This window comes from Apteryx rowi, unplaced genomic scaffold (genome assembly GCF_003343035.1).
Source record: "Apteryx rowi isolate R43461 unplaced genomic scaffold, aptRow1 scaffold_314, whole genome shotgun sequence".
In the NCBI taxonomy this organism is placed as follows: Eukaryota; Metazoa; Chordata; class Aves; order Apterygiformes; family Apterygidae; genus Apteryx; species Apteryx rowi.
This window is the reverse complement of record NW_020449575.1, coordinates 1,067,716-1,086,632: the sequence shown is the minus strand read 5'-3', so window position 1 is coordinate 1,086,632 and position 18,917 is coordinate 1,067,716. Positions and strand designations below refer to the sequence as shown.

Genomic DNA, 18,917 nt, shown 5'->3' with positions numbered 1-18,917 from the left:
AATAATGTTTCCCTTTTATTCAGCCTTTTTGAAGACTGAAACCTTTTACAATCCAACAGTAGGGCACTACACTGAATAACAGACACCTGTGATCTTTTTAACAGTACACTTGGTGAGCATTTCTTAGATGAACATTTCCTTAATAAAGGGTTTATACATAAAGTAGGTTTCAATTCTGTAAACACAAGAGTAGTAATTTATTTATATATGTATACATATATACTGCATTCAGTATTTACTGGCATAAAATACTGAATTTCATACAGAGAAATAATCCAAATGGCATATGGATTTGCAAGTTGCTACTAGAATATGAAAGTAAAGCAATGATATTTATACCATAAATTCATATGCCATGAATTCTTGTTTATACCTTAAGTGCAGAAAGGTTTTTTCACAGTAAGAGCTTTTGAAGGATTACTGTCATAACAGCTACAATAAAAAATGCAGTCATATCATATTATCTCTTTGAACTTTATGAAATACATCACTAATGGCTGTCTGAAGTCTTCACAACCACCTAAATTAATGTTAGCATTGCTGGAGTTTCCATTTTCTTGTGAGGAAAATATACATAATCTCTATTGTGAAGAAGAGTGAAATCCAACTTCAAAGGAAAAAAAAAATCCCATGAGGACTACATAAAAACCTATTGTAGATCAATCTAATAAAAATCAATACAAATACTATAATTTACAAGAAAACATATAATAAGTAGGAACTTGAGTGTTACAATGCAATGGAGAACAAGTTAACTTGTTTAATTGTAAACTACATTTGCATTACTTTAAATTATACTGTCCTGTTAATTCAGGATTATATTATCCTTTCACAAGCCTTTGTGGAAGGAAGCAACCATTGTGACTGTAGGACATGAGAGATTATATGAAGGAAGAAATAAAGTTACACTAAACTACCTGATCTATATTAGATCAGATCATTACTTATGGTAGTCCATTTCTTGAAGTATGATTACGGGCACATAGCTTTAAGTAGCAAAACATGTCTGCTTTTTTTTTTTCAATGAACCCCAAGGTCATAAAATAAGGGAGGAGGCTACTCTTTCCTTAAGCAACCCTAAGTTATACAAATCATGTAGTTCCTCTCTCTCCTAGTTCTTTCCGAATTTCTTTTTCCTTGCAGTTATTTCCATCAAGTCTACTGGGGGAAGAGTGACAGCAATTATCCATTTTGGCCCCAATCCACATAAGCACTTAACTTGATGCCTCTTGTATTTGTGCCCTGTCGGAAACAACGGACTAAGCATTATTCCAAACAAACTCTCCTGAGGAATGTGATATAATAAATTTTTCAGAGAACTCCTAATATCCACTCTTCAACAGAAGTGACCTCCACATAACATTTCACAGTGCTCACCTGTTATATAAAATAGCCTAACAAATACAGCACATGCCCAGAAAGTGACACTCTTGAGATCAGTTCCCTCTCTTGTCCAAGTATGTTGAAGCTTTCCTCCACAATCTGCCRTATCAGTCAGGAGGCCATTTTTTGGATGAAGACACTCCATGTCTCCTGCTGMAGCTGTTACAAGGATTCAATAATCCAGAAGTATTGTGCAAAAGTTAATACCCTTTAATAATCAAGTAGTTAGGGCACTCATACAAGAACAAGAAAGTGCTCTGCACTAGATACTATTCTAGGGATTGTTTGTATATTTTTACACTGAACAATAAAATACATATTCCTATAATGCACATTACATAAATAGTAAAAATTCTCCTGGATATCTAGAGATCATTTGTACTTCTTAAGAGAAAGCTGCAGAAGTACAACATTCTGAGAATAGCATAATTAAGTGTAGTTTTTATCCTTTTAGTGCAAACTATAGACATATACACATGGCCCTACTCATCTCCCAACCAGACACAYACATTTCGTGTTTTGTAGTACTGAAAGCTCACAAATTATCCTGCGGCACCAAGTGATGGCTCACTGTGGAAGTTGTCTAGGTGAGAAAGAAAGACTTACATATTTCCCCTCCACCCCGCAAACAAGGAGAAATAATTTAGTCCACTGTATGATTCATTAACTCTTTAGTTAACACATTGTTTCCTTTTAATGAAGTGGCTTGGGCAGTTTTTTCAAGCCTCTGAGCAATTATGATACAAGTGTGACTAGCATGGCTCAATCATTCTAAGCCTAGTACATCTGACACAAGATATCTTTCACAATAACACAGCTCCTCTTTGATCTGCAATATTTTTGGGAGGTGCTCAGCTCAGTCATGAATTTTGGTACAAAATAAGACAAGAAAAACATACTTTTAAATTAAAATGTGGACTCCAGGGTTACTGATGGGTCATGTCAAAACTCTGAAGGATGTATTTTTAAGGGGCTTAGAACGATGTTTTTTCAAGAATAAAAGTTTGAAAGTTAGATAACCACGAAACATATAACCTGTTAAAATTATTTGTTCAATGGTAGTACTGAACAGTGAATTTYGCATCTAGAAGCAGGAGGAAAAGAAACAATACTACATAATAAACCAGCTGACAACAGATTAGAAACCTTTTGTACATATCATTCAAGAAAAGGTATGTCACTTTATAGTGGAAGAAATAACTCTCAAGCCTGAAGACCACACCAATGCATTTTCCATGTAACTATTTATAGAAGTTTCCATAAAAACCTGGAAGCTTCAAACCTACCAAGAGCTGAACAATACTTCTTGGGTTTGAAATTATATAATAACATTCCTATTAAAAATATTTTCTCTAGGAATGAGTTTCCTAGGGGTTTATCACGGTTTACATTTAGATTCTGACATAAGCAAAAGCATTATGGGGGAAATAATTTCTAGAAAAATACTGCCTCTTCAATTTTCTTTTTCTTCTAAAGARCAGTTATAGTTAGCTAAACTCAGGGATTTGATTTGTGCTTTTCTTTTATACAAAGCCTTATTCAACTACCATTAAAAACTCTTGCCATTTGATTTTAGCAGGAATTTCATTAATGTCTTACATTAGTACCTAAACTCTCAAATGAAGAATCAGGTACTGCAAATTCAAAGCAACAGCCATTTGGCATTCAAGTGTGGGATCAAGAGAGAATTCAGCGAGAAAGATAAGGGGGCACAAAGGAAAAAACAATATGTGGCAGCCAAAACACACCACCCTTTTGCAACATGAGTAACAAACTAGCTGGTGAAGGCCAGACAGTTTGTTCCAGCTGCACAGCAGAGGAGGGAGAGATATGGAGGTATCACGGTCCGCCCCTGGCCACAGAGGGTTGCATCCCGAAAAATAATTGCCGCTCACAGACTAACTGGTGACGTATAGTACCCCTAGCCTTATTAACCCTGCTTACCATATTAAAAATCACGCCTTTTGCTGCATAATGATATGTAAATAAGGGGGGCATACCCCCAACAACCGCGCAAATGGCAATCTGGCCAATGAAGTACGTCTGCCGCACTTCCACATCCCACCTTCAGCAACTATAAAACAGAGGATAGCTCACTAAAGTTTTTGGAAGGGAAGRAAATTGAACCCCCGACCTGTTCACTGGAGATTGCTGACGAGCGAGCCTCCTTCTCCCCTCCCCCAAACAGGGACGCCTCTTTGGKAAGAYTTGYRCCTCCGAYAAAYGTYGGACGTTACCCGGGAAAATATATTGTTATTGAAAGCGCTTAATTGTTAGTTTGAGCTCATAGAAAGAAAATTTGTAGCAGCAAGTGCATTTATCAACGGCAATTCCAAACCTGTTGTATCTGTCACTTTAATAAAATCTTATTCTTTTTACTTTGCAAAACTGACTCAGGGAAAGTCCTCAAACGGGGGCTCTGGCAGGCAAACGTAAATTATAAAGATAAGGAAGGGCCTTCCGTCCCTCCCTTTCATGCGACATCAAGAAAAAGTTCTAGCTGATGTCCAATAAATGACTTCCTTTCGTGAGGAATATGGTGACTTTTATATTATCTTCCCTCACTGAAAATAATATAACAGCCTTTTCTAGATGATATTTTGTCCTCTCCCACTTCTTGTGCTGACTTGGGCAGTTTAACTGGTTTAAACTTGGTATTCTATGTTACTAAGCATTTTTGACCCTGCATAAAATGTGAATATTCATAGATGAGTGATACAGATCTTGTCTCTGTCAAAAGCTGATATTACAGTAATTCAGGACATTACCTATCTGGATAGTGAAAATGATTTTGTTGCATTTTATATGATTACTGGAAAGTAACAGGCTAATATTTTGATTACTTGTTCCATAATGTCTGCATCTGTTGGAGTTTTAAGTAAATTTCTTTCCAAGGCTGCTTTATTTGCAGTTCTCTCCTTAACAAATTCAGCACGAGTTAGACATAAAAAATACATTAGAAAATCTTGTTTAAATATTTAGTAAGAGACCTCACTATTCTGGATACAATCATGTCCCTTTCTCAAATCTGTGTTAGTTTTCCTCTGCCCTCATCTCCCTTCCTTCCTCACCCATTCGTAATAGCAAATCCCTCCCATCTTTAAATCTCTTGCAGATTTTTCTCTCTCTTGTCCCTGCTAGTTCTAGTTCTAGACTTCCTCTCATTTATACYGTATATTTCCACTATGAAAGAAAGCCTAGTGAACATCACTGCCACTAGGACTGTCACATATAAGAATATATAAACAGTAGAATCCAATTCCTGCACAATAACAGTATACACAGTTTAGACGAAATGGAAGGGTGAAACAAGATAAGAAAGAGACAGACTAAGTAGCACAAAAGGTTAGATGCAACATGTAACATCGGGGGACTGGAGCATCTCCCCTATGAGGAAAGGCTGAGAGAGCTTGGCCTGTTTAGCCTAGAGAAGAGAAAATTGAGAGGGGATCTCATCAATGTGTACAAATATCTAAAGGGGGGGTGTCAAGAGGATGGAGCCAGACTCTTTTCAGTGGTGCCCAGCGACAGGACGCAAGGCAACGGGCACAAACTGAAACACAGACAATTCCATCTGAACATGAGGAAAAACTTYTTCACTGTGAGGGTGACAGAGCACTGGAACAGGTTGCCCAGAGAGGTTGTGGAGTCTCCTTCTCTGGAGATATTCAAAACGCGCCTGGACGCGATCCTGTGCAACGTGCTCTAGGTGACCCTGCTTGAGCAGGGGGGTTGGACTAGATGATCTCCAGAGGTCCCTTCCAACCTCAGCGATTCTGTGATTCTATATGTAGGGCCAGGGAATTTTGCAGTATTAATGGAAGAAAGTTATCAGCTCCTTAGCAGAAATCACTGTCACCATCAGCCCAGAAACGATAGCTTGATGACTTTTTCCTTCCTTGCTCATTTCATGATCACCTGTGCATTTCACGACTTCCGTGATTCAATTTAAAATACCAAAACTTTTACAAATCCTTCCATCTCACTGTTTAATATGCAAAAGTTAATTGTCTTTATGATTCATAAGTCTCACTGAAAACTGATAGTTGCGTAGAAGAGACAGATCCTAAAATACCTCAGAAAAACATGTATTGTGAGCTCATGTATTACTAGATGCTAGAGAATCCACATTTGAAAGAGAGCTCTAGCAATAGAAAATACCTTCAGCCTGAGTTTCAACTTTTAGGTACTAAAAGCYAGAAATCTATTCAGAAGCCATTTTTCAGCTCTGTTACTCATGTAATAACCTTGTCCTTTTTGGAAATGGCTTGTTCTTCCCAGGTTAACTTAATTTCAATGGAAAACTTTGTGTCAAATGAAGTACTGGATGCATCTGTGATATTACATCCACAATAATGAATTGTTCTGTAGTTCAAAAATGCGTTCAAAACATGTTTAAGGAAACTGGCACAGTAAGTTAAACAATACAAAGGATTTTTAAAGGGACAATTAGGATTTCTTAGGTAGTGAGAGAATTTAAGCATGGGCTGATAGCCTTGATCTAGATTGCATGGGGAATAGGCAAGGGGAAAAGGATGCAGTAGAACAACTGCCACAGTCAATATCAGGGAAGAGTCAAAACTCATCTTGTTCCCATCCCATGTAAACTGATCCTATTAAATATTTAAGTAGGCAAACGATTAGAGCACCTAATGTAGTGTGCAAATTAACTCCTAAGGTTTTATTCAGATATGCAGTTTCTTTAGTTATCAGTTTACATATCTCAGAAGCGCCTATTCTCTTAGTGTCAGTATGATTTACACACATGTACCTAATTGCACTGCAAGTATAACCCACAAGGTTAAATAAGATTGCTTCCTCTAACAGTCTTCAATATTTAAGCCAAGAATTCACTCCTTTTAAGATTATAGGCAATTGTAATTCTGGAAGATCTGTAAATATATTAAGAGAGCCTCAGGAACAAACAGTTCCACATCCTTTCCTTTACTCCCACCTCTATTCTAATGACCATCAGGCCATAGACAGACAAAATACAATTCTTTCTTGAGAGCTCTGCTAAAGAACAAGCAGTAGCTATAATAAATGATGAAAACAGTGAAATCATAGGCAGTCTTCCAGTTAGAGAAGGAAAAAAAAGACAACATTTATAAGAACAGAGTTCATTATGTACCATAAGCTAATCAGAGAGAGAGAGGGGGGAAAGGAAAAAAAAAAAAAACTTCATAAAATAATAGCTCCTTATCATCAAGGGTGTATTTGGAAGCAAGAGGGGACAAATCTACTTCCAGAGAAAGTGCAAATGATTTAAATACGCCTAATAAACAAACAAAATAAGCCAATTCTAAATTAGGGCTAAGTATCCACACCAAAACAAACAATCAAGGCAAAGCTTCCTCAAAGAGTTGCTCAGATGAGAAATTACCATTGATCTATTACCCTCAAGGAGTCATGATAGTTAATACTAGCCCAAGATACTGCTTTTACAGGCTTTGGCTCAAGCCTTGAATCATTCAGAGACCTTAATTTAGCTGTAAAGCTACTCTTTAAGAAACGAATGTGATTCTGATTCAAAATAGAATATGAGAGACATATATGGGACAACTTTATGGGGGTTTATATATTTCTGTAATAAAAGTTCACCTTACTTATAAGATCTGAGTTAGAGCTCTCTTCAGATATCAGGAAAGGATACAGTAAGTTCCATATAGAGTCAGTATTGCAGCTACTTACATGGATAAAGTGTTCATGGAATGGGGTGGGCAAAATGGGAATTTTCCTTTTACGTTGTCAAATCATGAACACTCATTTTAGCCTGTGAGTAGCTTTACAAACATGAGTTGCCTACATAATAATGTAGGTATCTATTTGCTGGTAGGGTTTCTTCAGTTATCTATGAGTAATTTTGACTTAACTACTCAAATGACTGTGCTTCTACATGTGTCTGTGTGAAAGCTGACAGGATGAGAACATGTATTTTTAGAATGTGAATTAAGTCTAAGATGTGATGTAGATGTTGAATGAAAACAATAATTATGACAGCAATTAAAGTATAAAACCTGAGTCAGCATCTTGTTTCTGTTCCTGACTCTCTCCCTGACTTGCTTTAGAATTTTGGGCAAGTAACTTGGTCCCTGATTCTGCAAATACTTTTACTTATGCTAAGTACAAAGAACTGTATATGGGATAACATAGCTATATTGTGTTAGATTAAAAAGATCAGAGTGTTAAGCTGCTTCTGTGACCACGTGCATTGCTATTATCAACAGAATTATAGCAGGTGGCATTATAATAATGTGAGTTTAAGACAGCACTACTGTATCAGTACTCCCCAACAAAAAGCACCAGTGCACAACAGAACGAGAACAGAAGGGACAGCAGAAAAATGGGCACTTCTACAGGAATCTCAACTGTTTTACCTCTACTGTGTTCTCAGACTCAACCTTTGTCTCTAAGCTGTAAATACTTAAATAACTTCCTTTTTCTACTTATGCAGCAGAATAGTGCCTGAACATCAGCTACGGCTTCCAGATATCACAGTGACAAGACATAGCAGAGCAGGGATGGCAAAGGCCAAAAGCGAATGAAAGAGGCTTTAGCCCTTTGGGTTCCACAGCCCAACAAGGCAGACACGGACCATGAGACATAAACTCTGCCCTGTGACGGTTAAAGTAACCCTCTTCACTCCCTCTCCATTCACAACACGAGCTGCTTTCATCACTCACTGAACATCCTCAAAGCAACAGGTGAGCACAAAAATGAAGGCCAAACCGTATGAGAACAGGGCAGTAAGTGGAAACACTGAAGAAAGACGTCCTATCCGAGCCTCTAGCAGATAGGGGTGGGATCAAGAGGCGAGCCCTCCCAGCCGCCCGCCCAGCTTCCCGGATTCCCGCGGGGTGATGGGGGAGGCACTCAGGAGCGGGCAGGCCCAGCCGGGTTAACGGCCGAGGGGCTGCTCGCCGCGAGGTGCGAGCCCCCGCCGCAGCCCCCGGCGGTGCTTCCCGACCCCCAGGGCGGGAGCTCCCAAGGCAGAGGCTCCCCGCCCACCCCCTCCCTCGCCTCCAAACGCCACGGGGAGGCAAAGTGTTACTCAGAGCTCAGGCTGAGGATGAGTTAACCCTGGCCGATGGTGCTCCCTGCTCCTTCTCCCCGCCTCCCCCCTCCACCGCCTGCCCTGCCAAGGCGCCAGCCACATTCCCCACATCCCCCCGCCGCGGCGCGGCTTGGAGACGCTGGGGGAAGGACGCCCGCCCGCCCGGCGCCGCCCCCGCCTGCAGCCCCTCCCCCCGCATTCCGCCGCTCCCTCGCCCTCGCGCCACCTCCCCCACCTGCGAGTACCCCCGTAACGTAAAGACACTGCAACGGCTCCGCCCCGGCGTAACGGCCGCGGCGCGAGGCGGCAGCCCGCCCGCTCATTGGCCCCTTGGCCCGCCCGTCAACCGCCGCTCCCGAAGGGGCGGGGGAGGAAGGAGTGAGGGGGCGGTGTGGGGCCGCGTCGTGCGGCGCTGTCAGAGGGAGCGGGTGGAGGAAGCGGCAGCGGCGAGCGCGGGGGAAGAGGCGGGTGGTTGGGCTGGGATGTGAGTGAGAGCGGCATCTCTTCCTCGTGTGCTTGCTCTCTCTCCCTCCCTGTTTTTTTCCCRGGCTTTCCCCCCCCTTTGCTATAGAAATATACATAAATATACGCCTACGCTGTTCCTCCCCCCCGCGGAAGCCAAATATTTAATACCCCAGAGTGTCCGCGCTCGAGCGGCAGGGCAGAGCCCCGCGGCCAGGGGCTTCCTCAGTGACCTCGCTCCGTCTCGCCCGCAGCCTGCCGGCGCAGCACCATGGATCACCAGCCGAAGTTTTTCGAGAACCTCTCGGGCACCGGCAAAGCCATCGGCGTGCTGACCAGCGGCGGCGATGCCCAAGGTAGCCGCGCACGCCGTGCGGAGCGGGGAGGGGGGAGGACAGGCAGAAGATGGAGAGGCGAGGGGAAGCTGCGGACACGGTGGGGAGTGGGGGCAATTGACGGGGAGGGGGAGGGTGGGGAGCTCCTCGAGGGGAGAGTGCGAAGGGCCTTCCAGGCTGGCAGGGTGCCCATGCGGGAGGCATGCGCCGGTGCGGGAGGCAGGGGAAGGAGCCGGCGGGTGTAGCAGCGCCTGCGAGGAGAAAGCATGGGCTGCCCTGCGGTGTCTGCGGGAAGCCGCTCCGGCGGGGGTACAGAGAGGGGGTGGAGAGAAAGGGGTCTCGGASTGGGACGCAGAGGAGGCTGGATGGGATGCCGTGCTCCTCGGGTGCCTGCTGCCGTGCTGGTCTTCGGGCTGAGCTCTCTTGCGAGCACTTAAACTCATTTTTGCGCGGCCTGAGCTGAAAACATACCCTCATCCTTCCTCTTCTCTTCCTCTCTCATCGCATTTTCAAACGTCTGATCTTCTCTGAGCCTGCCTTCGGCAGGGAAGAAGATAGAAACGCTCCACTAACTTTTATCACCAAAACGTCCTCACCTCTCAGGGAATGGTGGGGAGAGGGGAGTGAGGAGGGAGAGCGGTTGGCTGATGCGTGCGGGGGAGGAGGTCGTGCTGCATTGCGCGAGGGGTGGGAGGCTGTCTTCKCTGCTGGGGCTCCGCCAGTCCTCGTCTCATCTGCTTTTCACTTCATTTTGGCACCAGAAACACTTTTATGTTCCTACACATGATTTAGAAAGCTCACATGGTAGTTTACTCTCAGCCCGGTAGGAGGATGTTGGAAACGTGTTTCACCTCCTTAAATCGCTACGTGTAGAGGGAGTCCTAGCCACAGGAACAGGAGGAACAAAAGACCTATAGACATAAAGAGGGAACAGAAAGAAGAGAGGCTTGGTCACGGTATACTTCAGTCATTAAAAGCATGTTTTCTCACATGTTCTTTTCCCCTTTTGTATCAGAAAACCGCTTGTTTATTAATAGTTTGAAGTTTAACAGTTAAAATTTTAAATGTGCAGTGCTTTATGGTATTTGAGAGGATTCTCTATCCACTTCTGCCAGGAGAGTTGTTTCGCTAATGTGCAAAGCTATGATGATTGTTTTTAGCTTCTTTTAAATTACTTCCCCCCCCCCCTCCCCGGAGAGTGCTTCGAAAGTACTTTCACCTAAAGTAAATAAAAGTAATATTTTCATTTGTGGAGTGAAGAGGATAGAGATGAAAAATGTATCTCTTCCTTTTTATGTGGATTCAGTAGTATAATGACCAGTTTTCCCTGCTTTCTGTATTAGAATGTGCAGGCACTAACCTGCTTTTTCAGTGGAGGTGTTTCGTCTGATTTTCCAACGTGTATGTAGGAAAAGGGAGCAAGTTTCTCCTCCACTCACGTTCCCTGCGCGTACATGAGATACTAGTTTGCATGGACCAGTGTCTCCGCGCTCCCTCCCCTCCTCTAGTGTGTACGTGATCCGCTGCGAGTCGCTGCGGATCCCGCCTCTTTGCGTCATCTGGGCTGGAAGAAGCATCCTCCCTCTCTCCCTCCTTCCCTCCCTCCCTCTCCACGCAGGAGTAACGGGGTGCCCCCTCGTTTTACCTGGGATTGTCTGAAGCCCTTTCTACTCAGGGGTGGAAGGAATTTGGCACCCATCAGTGAGAAAAATGTTGCTATTCCAGAGAAAAAGAAATCTGATTGCTTTAGTTTGGTTTCTCTTTCACTGTCATTTTGGTTACATTTTAGCAAGTTTTTATCCACAGTTTGTTCTTCAGACTCATCACTTCCAGGGACTGTGAATCAAGGCATCTCTGTTTTAATGGTCTAGTCTCCAAATCGCCATTTTAATTTCAAAGTATGACAGGGCATCGCCCCAAGCAGCAGTAGCGTGTTCAGGGAGAGGCTGAGCTTCCGCATGGCTGGCGATTATGTAATGTCAGAGCAGCAGATTTATCTCTTCTTATAAAGTATTAATCTGCACTTGCCACTATGTGAATTAAGGCATTTAAAGGACTTCCAGGATCCAAGGCTTGATTGTCCGACTGCAATTGTAGTGTATTTGTACACTACAAAATTGTAGTGGAGGGGGTAAAAAGTTAGAGTTTATTAAAGTTGCTGTCTGAGCAGTGAGGCTGTCGCAAAGACTAAACAAAGTGAACTGGATGTCTTCCAAGCATTTTGTAGGCAGCATTGTTTTCCTAACTTAGAAAAAAAAGAAAAAATGCAGTTTTAGAACTTGAAGATCTTTTTGACTGAATGGCAACACAGCTGAGGTTTGTAATCCTATCTTGAGAACAGTACAGAAGTATAAAATACACAACCTCTACTCTGTTTGAACACTGAGGATTGCAACAAGGGACAAAATGAGTCATGCCCTCTCAAGGTCATTTGCCCTATATAGGGCAGATGTCTGAGAGAAGTGATGAACTGTAAGCAGAAGGAAACGCACAATTATTACTGCCGAACTGTTTGAAAATATATATTCAAGAAAACTGTAGGTCAGGCAAAGCTCTACGAATGCTGTTTAGTTAGTATTCTTTATTAGCTTTAAGAATTTCAATCACCTGTTTGCTCCAACTTATATTTGTTAGATAGAAATCTTTAGAATATCTGTAATACAAACCAAACTCAGCAGGAAACTGTATGGGACAGCCTATTGCAATAAACATCTTCATATCAGTAGATGCCTTGTTTTAGATAGGTGGGCTGTAAAATCTTAGTCCAAAATGAAGCATGCTGGTTATTATTTTGAAATAAAAGTTACTACTGTTGCTACTTTTGTACATTTTAATAATTTAGAAGTAGCATTATGTAAAATACACAAGCCTCTATTTATAGTAGATGTTAAGGTTTAAAATTACTTCCCCACATTTGAGGTATTTCCTTGAAAGCTTTTTTTTATATAATTATTATTGTCTCTTTTAACAGACTATGAAATATTAAGGTCTATAATGTATTCATGCCATACTAGAATTATTATAATTTAGTTGCCGTATTTTAAATACAGATATATTGTTTCATTTGGTGAAGTTAAAGAATTTTTCGGGGATTTATTTTGCATGGAAGAGATGGGTATTTCGTACATTAAAATATGTAYGGTACTAAACTTATCAATCCATCACTTTGCCTAGCCAGCTGTTATTAGGGAACTAAAACAAGTATATTATGTCTTACTCACAACTACCTTGAGAGGCAAAAGAAACTTTGACAATTTATTGTCAAAATTTACAAGGTAGTCTAGATTCTGGATTATTTTTAAATTGTAGTGGTTGCAGCTCAGGAAGGTGGACTAAGAAATGGGTTTTTAAGTCACACTTCTGTCTTTGCTTTCTGTGACTCATTGGCTATGATCTGCTCCAGGTCACGAAGTACATTGGTTGTACTTTACGCTGGTTGCCAGTGGCTGCCACAGGCCATTTTGACAGCCGTAGTTCACTGATGCATTAGTACAGCATCCAAACAGATTGCTTATTCTAGGACCGTGGTAGGTATGGCTCAGCAGCAGGAACAATATCATCTGAAAACTTCCTACAGAAGGCAATCCTGCGCTGTTGAGATATGATGAATTTGTGGCTACTCTGGCTCAGGGTTTTTATATTTGAGTGTGACCACATAATACTGAGATAGTCTCCAAGGTTCGGTGTTGTGGAAGATGGTGTGAGTGAGGGAAACATGGATTACATAGTAATGCTGGTCCTAATTCTGGTGTGAAAACTGGTAGGTTAATTGGGTTTTGGCATCTTAAGATATGTATCCTATCTAAATAAGATGTCCACCTCTTATTCACTGTCACACAAAGGAAGTGTTTATGTCTATTTTAAATGCAGATTTTCACAACAGGAATGAGTCAAACATATACTTATGAAATCTTGATACTTTTTCTGGGCCTATATAGCGCTCTCTCTATTTTTTTTTTTCCCTTTTTAATCTCCTATCCTGAAGAGCTCATAAGTATATAAAGGTGAGAGATTTACTTATTTTTCTCAATTTGTATAGAAAAGCAATCAGCAAATGTTGAGCTTTGAAACATTGCTAAACAAAAACAATGGCCTTCTGGACTACACAGTTCTGGAACACCATGACTGTGGAAGTAAAGAGCTGCATATCTCTTAAGTTTGAAGCATTACAGGTATCCCAGGAATATTCCAAGACATCCTTAATGTAGTGTAGATGTGCACTATTTGTTCTGCTTTTGTCCTAATCCCTTACATTGGAAAAAGAGATTCTGCCACTGAATAACCCCCCCCCCCCCCCCCCCCCCCACACACACACAGTCCCTTATGTTCTTCCAAGTATAGAGTTTTTATGTTAACACTGATGTAGTTTGAAGATAGTCATATGGATTTTTTGGAACTCTAGCAAAGAGGAAAAAAAAAAGATAACATCAGCTTTTCCGGCAAATATAATTGTGTTTGTGAGTGTGTATATATATATGTATAAAATACATATTAATAAATTAATGTTTATATATATAAAATTAAGGAATGTGGTTAGTAATGGACGAGTATAACTATTTCAATGCACTTAATGTTTTGGAGGATCTGCTTCTGCATTTAGTGAAATTCTATGGTTGAAACTAATTTCTTGATGTTTTTAAATTTTGAAGAAAGGTGTGTATGTAGTCTAGATGTTATGCTAATCTTTATGTCTGCACACAGTAGAAAGCTCTGATCTAATACAGTGTTGATATTTAGGAAAATGGCATTTTATATAGTATTTGCCTTCATGTATCCAGAATCAGTATTGTGATTATATGCAATGAAATCTGTCATGTAAATAGAAGTAAATGGAATAAACCCAAACTGTTTTCTTAATTATTTTTACACTTTTTTTTTGGTTTGTTTGTTCGTTCGGTTGGGTTTTTGTATTTGATTGCTGCTTCTCATCTTTTTTTCTGATGACTATAATCTTGGAGGACTCCCCCCCCCCCCTTTTCATTAAAGATATATCCATTTATGTTATTTATGCTCCTTATCCTGTAATAAAGTCTTTCTGTTTAGCTATGTTAATACATTTTCTTTAGTTTGTGTATTTTGCTGTACAGTCTTTTTGTTTAAGTCTGTATCCTTACTCAGGGCAGCACTTAGACATATGTGTTAAGCCATTAAGCCACTGGGGGGAAAGGAGTGGCTTTTAAAAAACTTAGTTTTCCAAAATACTATTTGTAAACCTGCTGTGAAAATTAGCATTACTTCCAAAGACAACTGAATGGGCAGTATCAAGAAGAAGGAGAGTATATTATCAATTCAAAAATTAATTTCAGGCGTTATATAAAGCCATCTAAGTAGCTGCAAATTACTTAGTCTTCACTGAGTTCAAAAGAGCAAAATAAATCTTAATTTTAACCTTTTCCAAAGCATTTAATGCAAAAGCAAGTGGTAATTGAGAAAGATTTCAAATAATTCTTATGTTTTAAGAATTATTGGTTTTCCCATGGTTTACTTTTAAAGCTGCTCTAGTCCTGTATGTTTATCAGTGCTCTTATGTATTATTCAGGACTAAATCCATGATTGACTGGACACATCTATTTTTTGGTAATAAGCATAGAATTACATTTCAAAGATATTATGGTATTTCACAAGCACCGTTGTAAGAGGCTGCAGTTAATGAAATAGAACAGCATTTTGTTACACAAGTTATGCAGAGACTTCACAAAGTTCTCTGTACTGGTGTATTTGAATGCACTGCAAGCAGTGCAGTGTATTCAGATTTAACTATCCAGTGTGTAAAGGTCTAAAGCCACACTCAGTGTCAATGTTTTAGCTATATTTTTGTAGGTATCAAATTATAACATCCTTCAGTCCTCAGCCCTCCTGAAATGTAAGCCACTTCTTTAGGGCCTTGCCCATAGACATGCAAGTCTTCTTCATATTTAAAGAGGTAAAATATGAATTACCAAATAATATTCAAATCTGTGTAATGCAAACTTACAAAGTTTCAGCGGTGGTATTGAGAAAGTGCTTTCAGTCTAATTCCTGTGTTGTGTACCCCCCCGCTGGGCTTTTGCCCTTTCTTGCAGCAGGTAAATTATGAGTCTCGCAAATTTGTCATATAAGGCACATRGAAAGTAGAAAGTGTTCACTAGAACAGTATGTGAATGTGTTCCTGTGAATATATTCCCATGGAAAGAATGGATAATTTGCCATTTTGAGAAATAAAAGCTTACATCTTACTCAGTTTTAGAAGAAGTAAAAATGTTAAACCCAATCAACATTTGTAGGCTAATCTATAGTTAACAGATATAACAGAGATGGAGAATTTGGAATGAGGACAGAACAATTACACTTCTTTAAAATACACTGATTAAAAGAGATGCATGCTAAAGATAACACTTAAAGCTAGAGTACATGACCATTAAAGCAGAAATCTGAGTAAGAAACTGATGAAAGACAAGCATGTGCCTTCAGTAGGTATGTGAATGTTTATATTTAATGTCTTCCTATTTTATTAAATACTTCTTTTGGCTGACAAAATTGTTCTACTTTAGCTTGTTTGAGTTGCAGCCAATTTCTTGTTATTTTACTCAGATGCTTGTAATACAGAGACTGCTGATGAAAGAGACACCAGAGTCTTTATTGGTGAATGTTTATTAGATATCTAAAATGTCTTAGATTCCTCTCAGTTGCCAAACAAGAGGATGAAGAAGTTGAACTCCAAGAACAGACTGTGAAGGTTCTTAAAGGGCAGTTCTGAGTAATCCTCACCCAGTGGGGGTGAACCTTTTTCCTGCAGAGGGTCAGCTTTCGCATACTCTTCTAGAATTTTGCAGCCAAATGGATAATAAAAAAAAGTTGTTTGTATCGTTGAACAAACAAAAAATCTTTACTGCTGTGCATTATGAGAAGTATGTTGTGAGCTTTCATTGAAGGAATAACTTGTGGTTGTCTTCTCAGTTTGCAGAAAGTGGCAGTGCTGTGACCTGTGTTAATTTTTAGAAAGTTAGAGGTATTTTCTTTGTTGTTCAGTTATTGTGCTTGGTCTCTGCTTTTCAGGGGAATATCACTCCATTGCCTTGAATGTCAGGACTTCTTGGGTGATTTTTTTTTTTTTTTTTTTTTTTTTTTTTTTTGAAAGCTGTCTTGTTGAGGAGATACCTTTGCTCTATGTAGTAGAAGTTATAATCTGAGATTTAGCAGATTTTCTTTTCAGTATGGTCTCTCAGATTAGATTCTCTGCTCATCCTTGGCATCATCCAGATCATGGTCTAAAGCTATAGCCTTAGCTGTCTTGGCTTTTGAGAACCTTTTTATGCTCTGCAGCAAGGCTGACTCTAGGCGAGATACACGCTTGCATAAGTTGCACATAACTTCCAGATTGTTTAACATGATTCTGTCATTTGAATTGTGGGAAATATATTAGTGTAGATGAAGTATCAGCTGAAAATGGTGACAGAAATATTAATATTGTTCTTGGAATTATTTCCTAGCACAGAATTGATGTGAAAACAGTTATTCATGGTTTTTTTTTTTATTTCATCAGTACAGGCATCCGCAATCTTAAGGCTAAGTGACATCTATACAAACAACAGAGCAATTGGTGTAACTTTTGTATTTGTCAGCCTTAATATTTTATTTTTGTGTTCAGTAACCTCAGTGACTTTTTGGTACGTTTCTAAGTAAAAAATCTTTGAGAAAATTTCAGTCTCATTGATATTTGCAGCCTCAGTGATTCCTCTATTCAGACAGGTAAGCTTTTTTAGCTCAGTATTTTTTTCTAGTGATGATAGATATTGTAGGGTTCTTCAGGATAGGTCTTTACCGCTTCCTGTGTTGTGGGCTTTTTTTACCCTGTTTGTCTAGTTACCCTGTTTTTATATCTCCAAATGGGTGAATATGTCACACCTACACTGACAACAGAGCTGATCTACTTTGCAATTTTTATATTACTGAATTCAGATTTAGAGAACAGCTGCCCAGTATTTTAGGCTATCGCATTTCTGGCATCCCTTTTCAACTGATGTGCTCAGGCTATTTCTTACAGTATAAACTTCTTATGTCCTCAGGCTTTTGATACTCTCATACCCGTTTAAACTGTATAGAATTAGTATATGGCTTATTGTGACTTCCTGAATAATGAGTTAGTTTCATCAGTATATCAAAAGGCAGACATTATGATCAAAATTCATTTGAACCATGTAGGGGACCAGTGGAACTTCTATGAATGATTCTGAGAAAAATATATTTTCCTCAGGAGGTCAAAAGTGTTTAATCCATAGGACTTGAGTGGAAGATTTTATGTTACTATAATTTGTCAGGTGTCTGWGAGCAGAGAATTCCAGGGTGAGCTTGTTGTGCAGGAAAGCAAAATGTCATTTAGGCGCTTTTCTTGAGCACATCTGTGAAATAAGAATAAGTAGCATTGCTGGTGTTAACTTGCTACTCCTTTCTTTTTAAGGGGGCAGATGATATCAGAAGCTTTGGCTGTGCACCCCACTGTATACTGTGTTTGCAACTGTGTTGCTTTGGAGAGCTCAGGAAGAAGGGCTGTTGCAGCATAATCTCTCCATTGAAAAAGCTAAATTTTGACTGCTCTCGTGTTTTGCATTTCAGATTGAAAGCTAATCATTATAACAAAATGAATTTACTTTCTGTTGCTGGGTATGATTTAGTAGCTGTTACTTCTAAAATGCTGTTTATTATAATCAGTGACAATTTAATCACTGAATAATATGCTTATTGGCTTCCCTATAATTACTGTAACAAAACAAATAGGCCTGCACCCTTCATATTCATGGGCTGATTCCACTATTATTAAGCCAATTTCTGTTTTAATAGATGCTGATCATTGTCTTTAGGAATGAGTTAATATTTCCTTTTTTAAGGAGGCTGGGAAAATCTGGGGCTGCGGACTTTCTTGTTGACCACTATTTACAGTATATAAAAGGAAAAATTGGATGACTTGTAACAATGTGATTTGTTTTCTTTTCCCAGGTATGAATGCTGCTGTGCGCGCAGTAGTACGCATGGGAATCTATGTTAAAGCCAAAGTATATTTTGTTTATGAGGTTAGTTTTTGTGTCTTATTCATTCTGTTTTTATCTTTTGACTATATTTGAACCATTTTGCTGTGGAATCCTCATATAAAGTTAATAGTGTAAAACTAAAAAAGTTGTGAATATTATTCCCTCTAATAATATCAACATTTTATTTTATTTATTTATTTTTTTAATGGAAAGTACTTTTCACATACAGTACTTTAAATATATGGAATTCTTCTTGTACCTGCAGAAACTTGAAAATATTGAGAAAACGAGAGGTAGCTGTCACCTAGCAGTGAGCTATGCATTTGTTGTACCTGTCTGGCCCCAATTATTGTACTGCATAATTGCCTCTCTAAACATGGTTAAACTCCTAATTCTCAACTCTTTGACTCCCCCCATCCCTGGTCTGTTTTCCCAAGGTAGGATAAATCTGTGCCATTGTCCCAGTTTCACAGATAGCACAGCTTCTTTTTGACCAAGGGAACTGTCAGGATGGTGTCACCTTTCCTGCTTTAAAGATTGAAAGGTTGTAACAAGGAAAAAAAAAAAAAAAGAAGAAGAAGCTTCATCAATAGGTGTGTCCAGACATCAGAATTCTGTGGTTGAAGTTTATGATTGCATGTAGATGAAGACTGTTAACTTATGTAACGTAATAATTAC

At 39.7% G+C, this 18,917-nt stretch overlaps 1 protein-coding gene across 4 annotated transcripts in view; it reads left to right on the top strand.

Annotated features, from left to right (window-relative positions):
- Nucleotides 1-8,873: 8,873 nt before the first annotated feature.
- The window catches only part of PFKP (phosphofructokinase, platelet), a 48,244-nt gene continuing 38,200 nt past the window's right edge, over nt 8,874-18,917 (top strand). For all 4 annotated transcript variants that reach the window (XM_026070596.1, XM_026070593.1, XM_026070595.1 and 1 more), the window contains exons 1-2: nt 8,874-9,255; nt 18,208-18,281. In XM_026070596.1, coding sequence (XP_025926381.1) covers nt 9,171-9,255; nt 18,208-18,281 — 159 coding nt within the window. In that variant the 5' untranslated portion in view covers nt 8,874-9,170. The remainder of the gene's footprint in view (nt 9,256-18,207; nt 18,282-18,917) is intronic.